The sequence below is a fragment of the Alligator sinensis genome, unplaced genomic scaffold, assembly GCF_000455745.1.
Source record: "Alligator sinensis unplaced genomic scaffold, ASM45574v1 scaffold87_1, whole genome shotgun sequence".
Classification (NCBI taxonomy): domain Eukaryota; kingdom Metazoa; phylum Chordata; order Crocodylia; family Alligatoridae; genus Alligator; species Alligator sinensis.
The window spans coordinates 3,014,592-3,025,895 of NW_005841929.1; the positions used below are offsets into that span (position 1 = coordinate 3,014,592).

Below are 11,304 nucleotides of genomic sequence, written 5' to 3' on the forward strand. Positions count from 1 at the left end.
GGGGGGGGACACGACGGACTTATCTCCTCCTGCCTGGCTCTGGACCCCTAGCTGGGCAGTGCCCAGTGCTGGGGGCTGAGGAAAGCTGACTGTGGGGGCCATTTTTCCCTGCTAACTCCCTCCTCAGCTGGCCCACTGATCACAGAGGAGGCGTGGCTAGGTGATCATCCCAGCTCCTGGCTTAGGTAGAGGGAGTAAAGCCCCCACTGTGAGCTTCTCCGCTTCTGGGAGCTTGGGCGATTATATGGCCATATTTCTCCTTTGGCCGGCAGGCTGGCTGAGAAGAGAATGGGAGGTAAAATGGCCCCCACTGCAGGCTACCCCTGCCCGTGCCAGACACAGTCTGGCTGAGGGCCCAGAGCCAGTCTGGCTGAGGGCTCCCTCACTCCCTCCTCAGCTGATCTTCTGGCCTAGGAGGGGAAATGGTGGGTGATTGCCCTGGCTCCTGGCTGTGGGGAAGCCTGCAGTGGAGACTTTATTTCCCCAGCCCAAGCCTGTGCAATCACCCAGCCACACCTGCTCCCGGCTGGCTGGCCGGCTGAGGAGGAAATGGGGGTTAAAGACGGACCCCTCCGCCTGGCCCTGGACCCTAGCCAAGCTGTGCCTGGTGCAGGATGGGAGGGGCCCAACGTGGGGGCTTTACTCCCCACACCTAAGCCAGGAGTCAGGACAATTACCCGGCCATGCTTCCTCTCTGGCCAGTGGGCAGGCTGAGAAGGGAGTTTGGAGGGGGGGGGGGGGGGGGCGAAACAGCCACCCTCTCCCTCCCCTCCCCTCATTCCAGACCCCTGGCCGGGCTGTGCCCAGCATGGGGTAGAGCTTCCAGTGGGGTCTTTACTCCCCCTGCCAGCATGGGGGGAAGCCCACAGTGGAGCTGTACTCCCTCCACTCCTGCTGGGAGCCAGGCTGATTCCCCCTGGCCAAGTGGGGACCAGAGCTGGGGAATCCCCACCCCCCTTACAACTGGAGGCCAGGCTGCCCTGCTCTGTTGGAGCAGACAGCACAGCCTGGGGCTGCACAGCACCCTGGGATGCTGGAGGACTGTGAGTTAAGTTGAACCAGGAGGGGATCTGGGACAGAAGTTCCATAACTGGTTTGACATAAGTCAGCTAAGTCTGATGCTACATCCATCCAGGTTTATTTTAAATCAGTTTCAGACACTTTGAAAGTGGTTTAAGTGTACTGAACTTCTGTTCTGTTACAGGTTTAAACCAGTTCCTGATCACTTAAACCTGCTTATGTGTAACTTCTGTCCACAGCCCAGCAGACTAGAGCAGTGGTTCTCAACCTTTTCATATTCAAGGCGTTACTGCATAACTTTTTTGTATTTAGCAGAAGCCTCTGTGAGTGCAGGCAGAGGGAGCCCATCCTTTGCTTTGCACAAAGGAGACATACCCCTCTGCCTTTGCCTGGAGGCGTGCATCCCAGGGGCACCCTAGATGAAAATTGCTGTTTTAGGTGCTCCACTTTTTACAGGATTCAGCTGAGACATGTTAAAGCTGATTTTACAGAATTGTTGAGCTCTCACTCTATGAAGACCAGGATCATTGTCTGCAAGACGGGATAGTCAAGCTTGGCTTTATTTTTATTCTTTAAATCATTGCTGAGAATGATTTTCTTCCCTGCCTTACATGATCTCTCTCTCCCTCCCAGACCCAGTTTTCAGCTGCATTTCTAAAATTAGAAAACAATGACAAACAGGCACTGGGAATAAATGGGTCTTCTGGAGGTGCTTGTTTTTCCTAAGCACACCTACCCCTTAGGAGGTGTCAGCCCCCTCATGCAATTCAAGTGATGAAAGGGGATGATGCCTTTCAGCAGAGTCCTGCTGTTGGGACTCTCCACTGCCATCCTGCTGAGGGCTCTCTCTCTCTCAGTGTGTGGCAATGGCCAGGACAGTGCCTTTTGTGGCTTAAACTACCCCCCCATTGAATTCCTACACCCCATGCCCCCAGAGAAGCAAGCTCCCAAGATCACCAGAGGACTCCAACTTCCTCTGCAAGTACACACCTCTCCTCTGGCTGCTGCTGCTTGACTGAACATCCTGCCGGCCCCAGGGACCAGCCATAGGGGAGAGCCCAAGTCACTACTTCAGGGAACTATGGTGCCCAGCTCCTCCTACCAAAGCAGGCTTGTTTGGACATGGCAGGTCTGGGGAGCCACACTGTCTAGTCCATTCAATGCCAGTCATTTTGTGATGTAGGGATACAGTGTGCCAGCATGGGGATATTGCCCTGGCTTCAAAAGGGAGAGGGTGGTTGGACTCAGTGCCAGCAAGCTGTGCAGATGCCAGGGAAGCACAGAAGTAGCTTTGTTGTGGCTGCTGCTGAGCTGTCATTCTGCAAGAGGGAATTATGGACTTTCCCGGGGTAGGTTTGGTCATGGACTATAAAGTACCTGCTATGGGAGTGAAGCCCACAAGAGAAGCAGCAACTGCAAGCACCAGTGCTCAGCTCTGTAAGTAGAAGGGCAGTGGGGTACTGAGGTGTGAGCAGCCTGGGAGCTGCACAGAGATCAAACAAGAGCATGGAGACTCCGGCAGGAAAGGGCAGGGAGGAGTAATGAGGCACCTCCACTTGGTGGGAGGAGCACCCTGGCACCCTTAAAAGGAAGGGGTGCTGCATCACCCCAGTTGAGAATCACTGAGCATGGCAAGCTTCTTCAGAGAAAATAATTTTGAATGTATTCTATTCCCAAAGCAAGAAACCATAAAGAAATAGATCACCCAACCCATACTATATTTCCCCACAAAATAGCTAACAGGTACAAAATTGCTTGTGTCACCTCTGTCTGCAAGATGGCTGCTCTCTGCTCTTTTGCTGTAAGAGACTCTTTCAGCACCTCAATATGTTGTTTGCTGTCAGAGAATTGGTTTGTGAGGGTCTCCAGCTTCGTCTGTAAAGCCAGCAGCTCTGTGTCCTTACGTGACAGCTCCTGTTTCACCTGACCAATCTAAAGGAGAAACCGAACAGGAGGAAGAGAAAAGAAAATAATTAACAGTCTAACCTTTAAAACAGCAATGAAAAGTTAGTATTCATCCAATTACCAATGAAAAGGATACTATTTTAAAGATTGTCACCACAGAACTTTAAAGACTTCATGTATCTACAAGGTTGGGTTTCACCTCATACACAGGATATCAGAAAAAAGAAGAGCAGACAAGTAATGAGTGAAACCCATCCTCAGCCATCGTTCAACATGCCAACCATGATTAGTTACTTGACAGGCAGTTTTTTACTGAATATGAAGCAGACATGTACTTGATATGTACAAATGTTAGGTGCCTCTTATAGACCTAAACAAATCAGATATATTTAGTATGCTTTAGAGCGCTCTCCTTAGAAGGTGTGTTTGCCTTTCCAGGGCAATTACGACAGGTTTCTTGCCCTCATCACCATCCCAATTGCATCTCCGCAAAGAACATCATTGAAACATGCCTTTAATTGTCGCACTCTTTGTGAAACTACAATTTCACCCCTCCTAGGAAAAGAAATTTCTTGAAGTGGATCTGAATACGTTATAAAATAACTGATACCAAAATTTCCACTTATCATTCCCAAAAAATGTATTTGGAAACTGCCCTGTAGTGAGGATCACTGTTCACTTTTAAAGTCCACTGAAGTCAGTGACAACATTTCCGTAGGTTTCAGTCAAGGTGTGGTCCTATTCATGCACAAATAATGAAAAATTTCAAAGGTCTGTTTAGAGATGGTGTTAAAGCACAATCTAAAAACAATTACCATCTCAGACACTCTGACTCAGACTTGAAGACAAGAGTACATGCTTAATGAGAAATGCATTGAGCCTTAAGGTGGACATGAATTCTAGGTTTCTAATCAGACCTATTGTATGCCTCCCCACTTTCCAACAAAAAATGGCAATTAACAGGTTGATCCAAAAAATGGATAGTTCATTGTGAAATCAAATATATACAGAAATGTTTTAAGCAACTTGCAAACAACTTCCTTTGTGGTGCTGGCAACCCAAGTCTATTAGCATCATGTTAAATATGTGCAAATCAGAAAGTTGAAGGAGATAATGAAAAAAAAAATCAGATTCCTGCCCCGCCCCAGATGAGTGACATGCACTAAAAACAGCATGAATGATAAAATATAATTGTAATAATATAAGGTGATATTAGTAATGAATGGACGGAACAAAGTCAATGAATTTAATTCCTATGTCCTTCTGCTAAAGTGCTGCTTTTATGTACATCTTTACATAGAGGATGTTAGTTTTTCTAGCACCAAATGATGTCACCAAACACTGCTGCATTCCATTATAAAATGACATATGAGAGAGCGAGTGAGAGAGTGAGAGAGAGAGAGAGAGAGAGAGAGAGAGAGAGCAAAGGGAGGAACATTTTGTGTGTGTATATGTGTAGAAACTGAAAACAGCATAACATGATTTTTATCCTTTTGTAATAGATAAAATGGAGGGGAGATAAAGAGAATTTCCTTTACAGAGTTATTAACTGTTATTTACTTAATTCTGACTGGAGATAAGGCAGTCTATTTCTAACTTTAATTCTATTTACTACTATCAAAAACTTCCAATAAAAAAATTCCATTTCATTTAGCAGAGCAATATGCAAGTGTGTATTGTAGCATTCAAATTATGCTTCTACTGTGAAGAACTCACACTGCAACTCCTACTCCAACCCCCCCAGCTATGTTAGTATCCTTAGGCACACCACAAGAAAAAGCAAGTGACTGCAGTATTTGGGGATAGTTCAGTTTTATGCAGTCTCTAAACCAAAAAAAAAAGTGTGTGTGTACACACACACACACAATTTTTTCCCTAAATATATATATCTAATCTATCTGTCTAGATAGACAAATAAGCTTCTCCCATTAGAAAGCCACACATAGGCTAGGAAAAGACACTTCGGATCCATCTTGAAATGAAATTCTACACCTTTTTAATCACAGATATTTTAAACAGGTAAAGTGTTTTGCTTACATACAAGGACAGTACAAAATCTTAAAAGTCCCAGGCAAAACCTTAAATTTACTGGACCTAGAAACCCAACAGTTGAGCTGCAAGCCCAAAAAGCCCCTATGCTCAAGGTTTCTGGAAAAGAATATGATAGTGTTCAGAGCTCCAAAGAAAGTTAAAGGCAGCATTAAGTGCTCATATCTTTCTCCTCTGTGACGCACACTGATCACCCAGCACATGCAGTATTTAAAAAAGAAAAAGTTTTAACATACACTGCTAACACAACACAGGGGCAGATTTTCAAAAGCACTCAAATCTTTGTTAAGTACTTAACCAAAGGCCAATTTTAAAAAGTACTGAGCACACACCAGTTCAAACTGTTATAGTTATGGAGACATTTACAAGACAGGTGAGCATGGTTTTGTTTTTTTTAAACTGGCTGTTTATTTTGATCCCTAAGTGAAGCATAGTATCATTTGAAAATCTGATCCTAATGGTGGGTGCCATGCACTTTAGAAACGCTGCCCGTCTGTGAAATCATCACTAGAGTAGAATCGTTGTCTCAGAGAGCAAATATGGGTAGTCAGAGTGTGTTTTAAACAGTAAGGCTACAGATGCCAAGAGAATGTGAACAAGAGACAGATGCACAGTAGGGGAGACTGGTTAGTTCTAGTATTAAAGACGCAAGGTGTAAGAGAAGCGTAAGCTACCCAGAAAGTCATAGAGCTGGCAAAGGCCCAGCAAATGGCCACTGCACACAAAGAGAGAAATCTTACGGCAGAGACCTCAGCTTGGAGACCAGCTGCTCTCTTTTTCAGCTCCTCCCCTTGAGCCTCTTTGGCACTTAGCTCTTCCTTCAGTTGATCTACCTGCCACGACATTGTTATTCTTTTCAATTTCAACATTTATCATCTTTTAGCTGACCTCTTTCAGCCAACAAAATGATTACAACTCATTAAAAACTAAATAGTAAGGTCAAGATTGGTCCCTCATTCCCTTCTCTGTCAAGATCTCTGGGGGTTAAAGTCACTATACTGTCAAGTCCTCAGGCAAGAGTTTCATTATCATCCTTGCAAAAATTGACACTACAAATGTGGCTGCAGCTATTATTTCAATTGTAGTGCACGTGGCACAACCATTTTGAAATAAGAAACAAATAGAAAATTCAGGCAGAAATAGTAAGAGAAAATCCTTAGCTTTAGAGGGATACGCTATCCTGAGGCAGCTACTGATGCCAACAAAATATCTTATTAAAAAGATGATTTTGTGTAATTATAAAACAAGACAGGACTGCAGGGTATGGCTGAGACATCAGGATTGGAGCTGGACAAGTCACAAGGGGGAACAGGCTGTTAAATCAACTAGAGTTAGGGAGAAACTTGTCAGCAGGAAAAGAGAGAGCACAAGGGACAGAAGCAGTACAGAAATAAGCCAAAGGAGAATGTGTTCATTAGGCCTAAAGAGAGGGATGGAGAAGCAAACTGCTAACAAGGTAAGGCAGGAAATAATAGACAATTTAGTAGCAGACATGAGGTAGAAAACAATTTAAATGGTCTTTTCATATTCCTATTATTGGCGGGGGGGAGGGATTCAGTTTCTAAAGATAGTTCAACAGGATGAAAGGAGAAAAGTTTTTCTTGGAGTAAATCATTAAGCTGGATTTAGTGAAAGGTTATTAACAAGTCTTATTAAGTCTTATTAATGTATATTTCTTCTTTAAGATGATACAACAATTGTGTTCAACACTCTCCAGTAAGTGAAAACTATAAGTATAAAACAAATCAATTCAGTACAGTGATAAGAGCTCCAAAGAATCCAGTAGAAATAAAGTATAAATCAACTGTAAATTCTACACAGTACAGTAATTTATTTGTGCCACCTCTGTGCCTGAGGACCAGCATTTCCCAATGCCACCTGCATACAAACATCCCCAAATGTATAATTGCATCTAGCCACCAGTGCTACAGTGGAATCTGTCCGTCCTGTGACAACACTACTGGAAGGACAACACAATTGAAACCTAAGCACTCATGCTCAAAACAACACTGAAATCATGTTAATCCTTTTGGTCATAGCATAATGATCCATCAGCTCATACAGAAATAGTTTTTTCCTTCTATAAAGTATATTTAAAAAGCCTGTTAGATTAAATTAACCTAAACCTATCAAAAGTATTATAAAGGGCCCAGAGATGCACAAAAAATTCCAACCAAGTCAACAGAAGTAGTGAGCAGAATTTGGCCCTTTTTCTTATTGAGCATACAATTCCTTAGTTTCTCTTAAAAATCATGAGGCTATTCCATTTCAAAGCCAAGTGTAGATACCTTTGCACCATTTCCAAGTGGTTAGGGTAATATGCAAGTTCCAACTACATCCTTGGTTGAATAGCTAAGTATAAATACTTTTCCCAACTCTTCCCTAATATTTAGAGAGGTCATGATAGCACTATCACTTTTCTCATTACCTTATTTTTCATGAATTTGGAATGACTACGATACACCTCCATTTGCTTCATTTCCTCCTCCCGCTCCTCCGTGCTCACAGCTCCATTTGACTTCAGCATCTGGATCTCCTCTTCCAAATCCCGGAGACCTCGCTCCATGGAGGAGATTTTTGAGTCCTAAAAAGGATAAGATGAGATAAAAAGCAACATAATGTTAAATGACTTGTTAACCATGAGAGGAACAGCAGACATGGGTGTGCTGGAGCTATAACTACCCTTCAATAGATGATCCTAAAAGAACTGGTCTCCACCAGTTTAAACATCACCTATTTGAAAGCTAGCATATAAATTTTGTGAGACAGCCATTTTTTCACCTCATTTCTGAAAGCAAAGGAGAAGTTTAAGGCTAAACTAGCATGTTGCTAGCGCCAGAGAATGGAATGAGCAGTAAGGCCATGTGAAAAATGTAAGCTTGCAGTCCACGAGTGTGTACAACAGATAATATGATGGGACATGTTTAGCTCTAATTGTAGAAAAGGCAGATTCACATCAACTCTAATCCAAGGATATGGTATAAAAACACATGAAACATGTTACTTAGCTAACATCAATAAGGTGAGGGTTAGAAGTTGGGGAACAAAATAAACACCATAAAGTAAAGATGAGATGCACAAATATCAATATAGGCCGATAAGGATAAGCCTTTAGGGCAGGGGTGTCAAACATATGGCCAATAGGCTGAACTTGGCCCATGGAGCCCCATAATCTGGTCCCTGGTGCTGTACCACATGCTGTGGTAGACCAGACCTACACACAGTGCCCAGGGCATGTGGTGCTTGCTGGGGCCGGACCCAGGATGCACCACATGCAATGCTCACTGGGGACAGATTCTCAGCTACACTACTCACTGGGGCTGATCCCAGGTCATGCCATCTGCAGTGTTCACTAGGGCTGGGTTCTAGGCTGTGCTGCCCATTGGGGCCAGTCCTGGGCTGTGCTGACTGCAGTGCTTGCTGAGATCTAGGCCTGGGGCTGCACCAACTGCACCACTTGCTCGGTCCAGATCACAGGCTGCACCAAACGGGCATCTTCCTGGGGACAGGTCCTGGGCTGCACCACCCACACAGCCCACTTGGGCTGGCATCCCAGACGGGTAAATTCCACATACACTGGGTCAGGCATGTGGGGGGCAGGAGGAAAAAGGCATGGGCCTGGTCTAGCCCATGGACCAGCCCTACACCATTCACCATTCATCCAGCCCTCGGGGCCAGGTGAGTTTTACACCCCTGCTGTAGGGGATGCCAACCTATAGTCAGCCGTTCACAGATCATTTTAGATACTTTTTTACATTGCTAGAAAAAGCAAACAGGTAAACAATATTATAGTTCATATTCTTTTTGATTTAAGAGAATAAATGGAAATTTTCCAATCTGCTCGATGCATTGTTTCCATGGAACTCTCAAGTGTTAGGAAGAGTGGGAACCGATGTACACAGCCCAGAATTTTATGCTTAATAATGTACATATGAATAATGATTATTCATTTTCCAAATTGCATCCACTAAAAGCAGCCATTGCTCTACTCACGGATGTTAAACCCACATTAGTGAGCAAGTCATATTCCCTGCTTTGCAGGTATTTGCAGGTGGCAACCTAAATTTTTCACCAAATTTGTTATTAACTCAGTAAGCTCAGTCTATGTTTGTGACATACCTATGTTTTCAGCACAGACCATTTTTTTAATTTGTGGTTGTATAAAAAATTGTTACAAACAAGTATCCAAATGTGTGAAAACATCAATTTGTTTTAAAAAAGTATTTGCTACAGAGCTTATTAGGAAAATGAAGAGAATGTAAGGTGAATTTAAAGCAAAACAAAAAAATATTTTGCACAAATTAACATCTTACAAACTGCTAGTATTGTTCCTGGACACCTGGCACCTCTTGGCTGCAATTATTTCCTGTAAGTTTAGTCCTAACAACAGTGCCAGAGCCACTTTCAGGATGACATTCAAGTGCTTTTCACTGCATCTTGAGCACAGTTTTGATTGTTAATGTCCATTTTTGATTGTTAATGTCCATACCTGAGAAGATCTGTATGCACGCGCATTTTCTTGTGAACATTGAAAACACCCTTGATGTGAAGGATTTTACTGCTGGATAGTTTTCTCCCAGGTTTGTGAATCCTAACTTTTGAGAATTTATCTTTCAGTGTAGTGTTCCAATGAGGATCTCTGAGTTCCACTTGCAGCTACTGATGGGCATATTCCGGACAAACTGGGAACGGGGTGCTGAAAAGTCTTAACTCTGCTTCGTGGCTCCAAAAATCAGAGAACCTGTTCTGGAATTTGTGCCTGAGATGAGCAATATTGACCACGTATTTTTCCAAGCCCTTACCACCTTCAATCCCAGTGGCACGGAACAGTGGATTCAAGGTGGAAAAATGTGCTACACTGCACAGAGCTATTTGTCCCAGTGAGACAGGTTCATTTCAAAGGCATAAAACACAGTCATAAGCTACTTCTGACCCTGCATTTTTGAGTTTAGAGTACTGTGATGCCTGACTATGTCCATTAAGAAGGCAAGATCCTGTAATAATTCTTTATCTTGAAGTTCAGCTCCAGGTTTCTCTTTCTTTCTCATAAATACTTCAATCTCACGTCACTGTTTAAGGAAGCACTTTAAGACAGCTCTACAATTCAGTGAGTGCGCTTCAGCATAATACAGCAGTCCATGCTGAAAGTCACTTTTCTCCAATGGCTGACAGCCCTGTGAGCCATACCCAGAGTTTTGGCAGAGAGAGCTTCCTGATGTGGAATTCAATGAAAAACACAGAACTCATGGTCTAGATCAGGGGTGGGTGAAATGCGGCCTGGGGGCCAGATGCGGCCCGCCAGGCCATTCTATCCAGCCATTCTATCCGGGCCTCTACAAAATTTAGAAAATTAGTATTAATCTGTCCTGGGCTGCCTGTCATGCGGCCCTTGATGGCTTGCCGAAACTCAGTAAGCGGCCCTCTGCCCAAAATAACTGCCCGCCCCAGTCTAGATACTCTGCCCCTTACTCTTGAGTTTTCCCCCAAATCCTGTGTTACTTCCCAACATGGAACAAGTCCTGCCTGCTGCAACACTCAGTTCCCTTCTCCAGTCCACATCTAATTTATTCAAAGCTGTGGTCATCTGTTGAAAAGGTCCTTTCCTTTAGTTGGCACTGTCATGACCCAAAGGCATGATTTTGTGTGTGCTTCAGCACCAGAATTATCCCCGCCAAGTTGCAGCTTCATTGCACGGGAAAGTTTCCTGTTGCAGAGGAAAACCCCGGTGCAGGGACGAGTTTCCCACCTTTCTGCAGCTTCTTTTGCAGAGTGCATTGCTCAAGTTGCAAGAGAAATGCATGGTGCAAAAGAGTTCCCGCCACCGGTATGCAAATTCGTTCCCCGCTATTGGCTAGTTTTAAATTATTCCCACGTGGCGGCTAACGATTGGCCTGTTAGCCGTATAAGAGGCTTGAGCGGTTTCCGCCCAAGCCAAAGAGGACTCCACATCCATCTCGTGGGGACTCTGGATACACGGCAGGGTAATAGAGACCCTGTGTGAGATTCAGAGGAGCTTGGCGACCTGATCCATCGCCCACCTCTTCCCGTCTTCGAGCGCAAATTTTAAAAGACGTATCTCCGATTCCGATTTTGGTGGCGCGTTCACCCAGAGCATCCGGAGCTCTGTTCCGTGGAGCCTAGCAAACACCACGTGACCGTCCGTGTTGTCTGTGTCTGTAACTGCAACTCAAGCAAGTTTTCCAGCCTACACCACTGCCATCTCGGTGTACGTAAACAATCTTTAAAACTACCGCTAAGCGTTTGTGCCTAATTCCAGCTCGTCGCCCTCCCTCTCCGATCCAGCGTGCCCGGGCTGCTGGCCACAGCCCG

The 11,304-nt window shown here is 44.3% G+C and overlaps 1 protein-coding gene across 1 annotated transcript in view; it reads right to left on the reverse strand.

Annotated features, from left to right (window-relative positions):
• Nucleotides 1–11,304, reverse strand: part of ERC1 (ELKS/RAB6-interacting/CAST family member 1) — a 479,524-nt gene that overhangs the window by 331,532 nt on the left and 136,688 nt on the right. Inside the window, exon 6 of the mRNA XM_006019448.3 lies at nucleotides 2,785–2,952. Coding sequence (XP_006019510.1) covers nucleotides 2,785–2,952 — 168 coding nt within the window. The remainder of the gene's footprint in view (nucleotides 1–2,784; nucleotides 2,953–11,304) is intronic.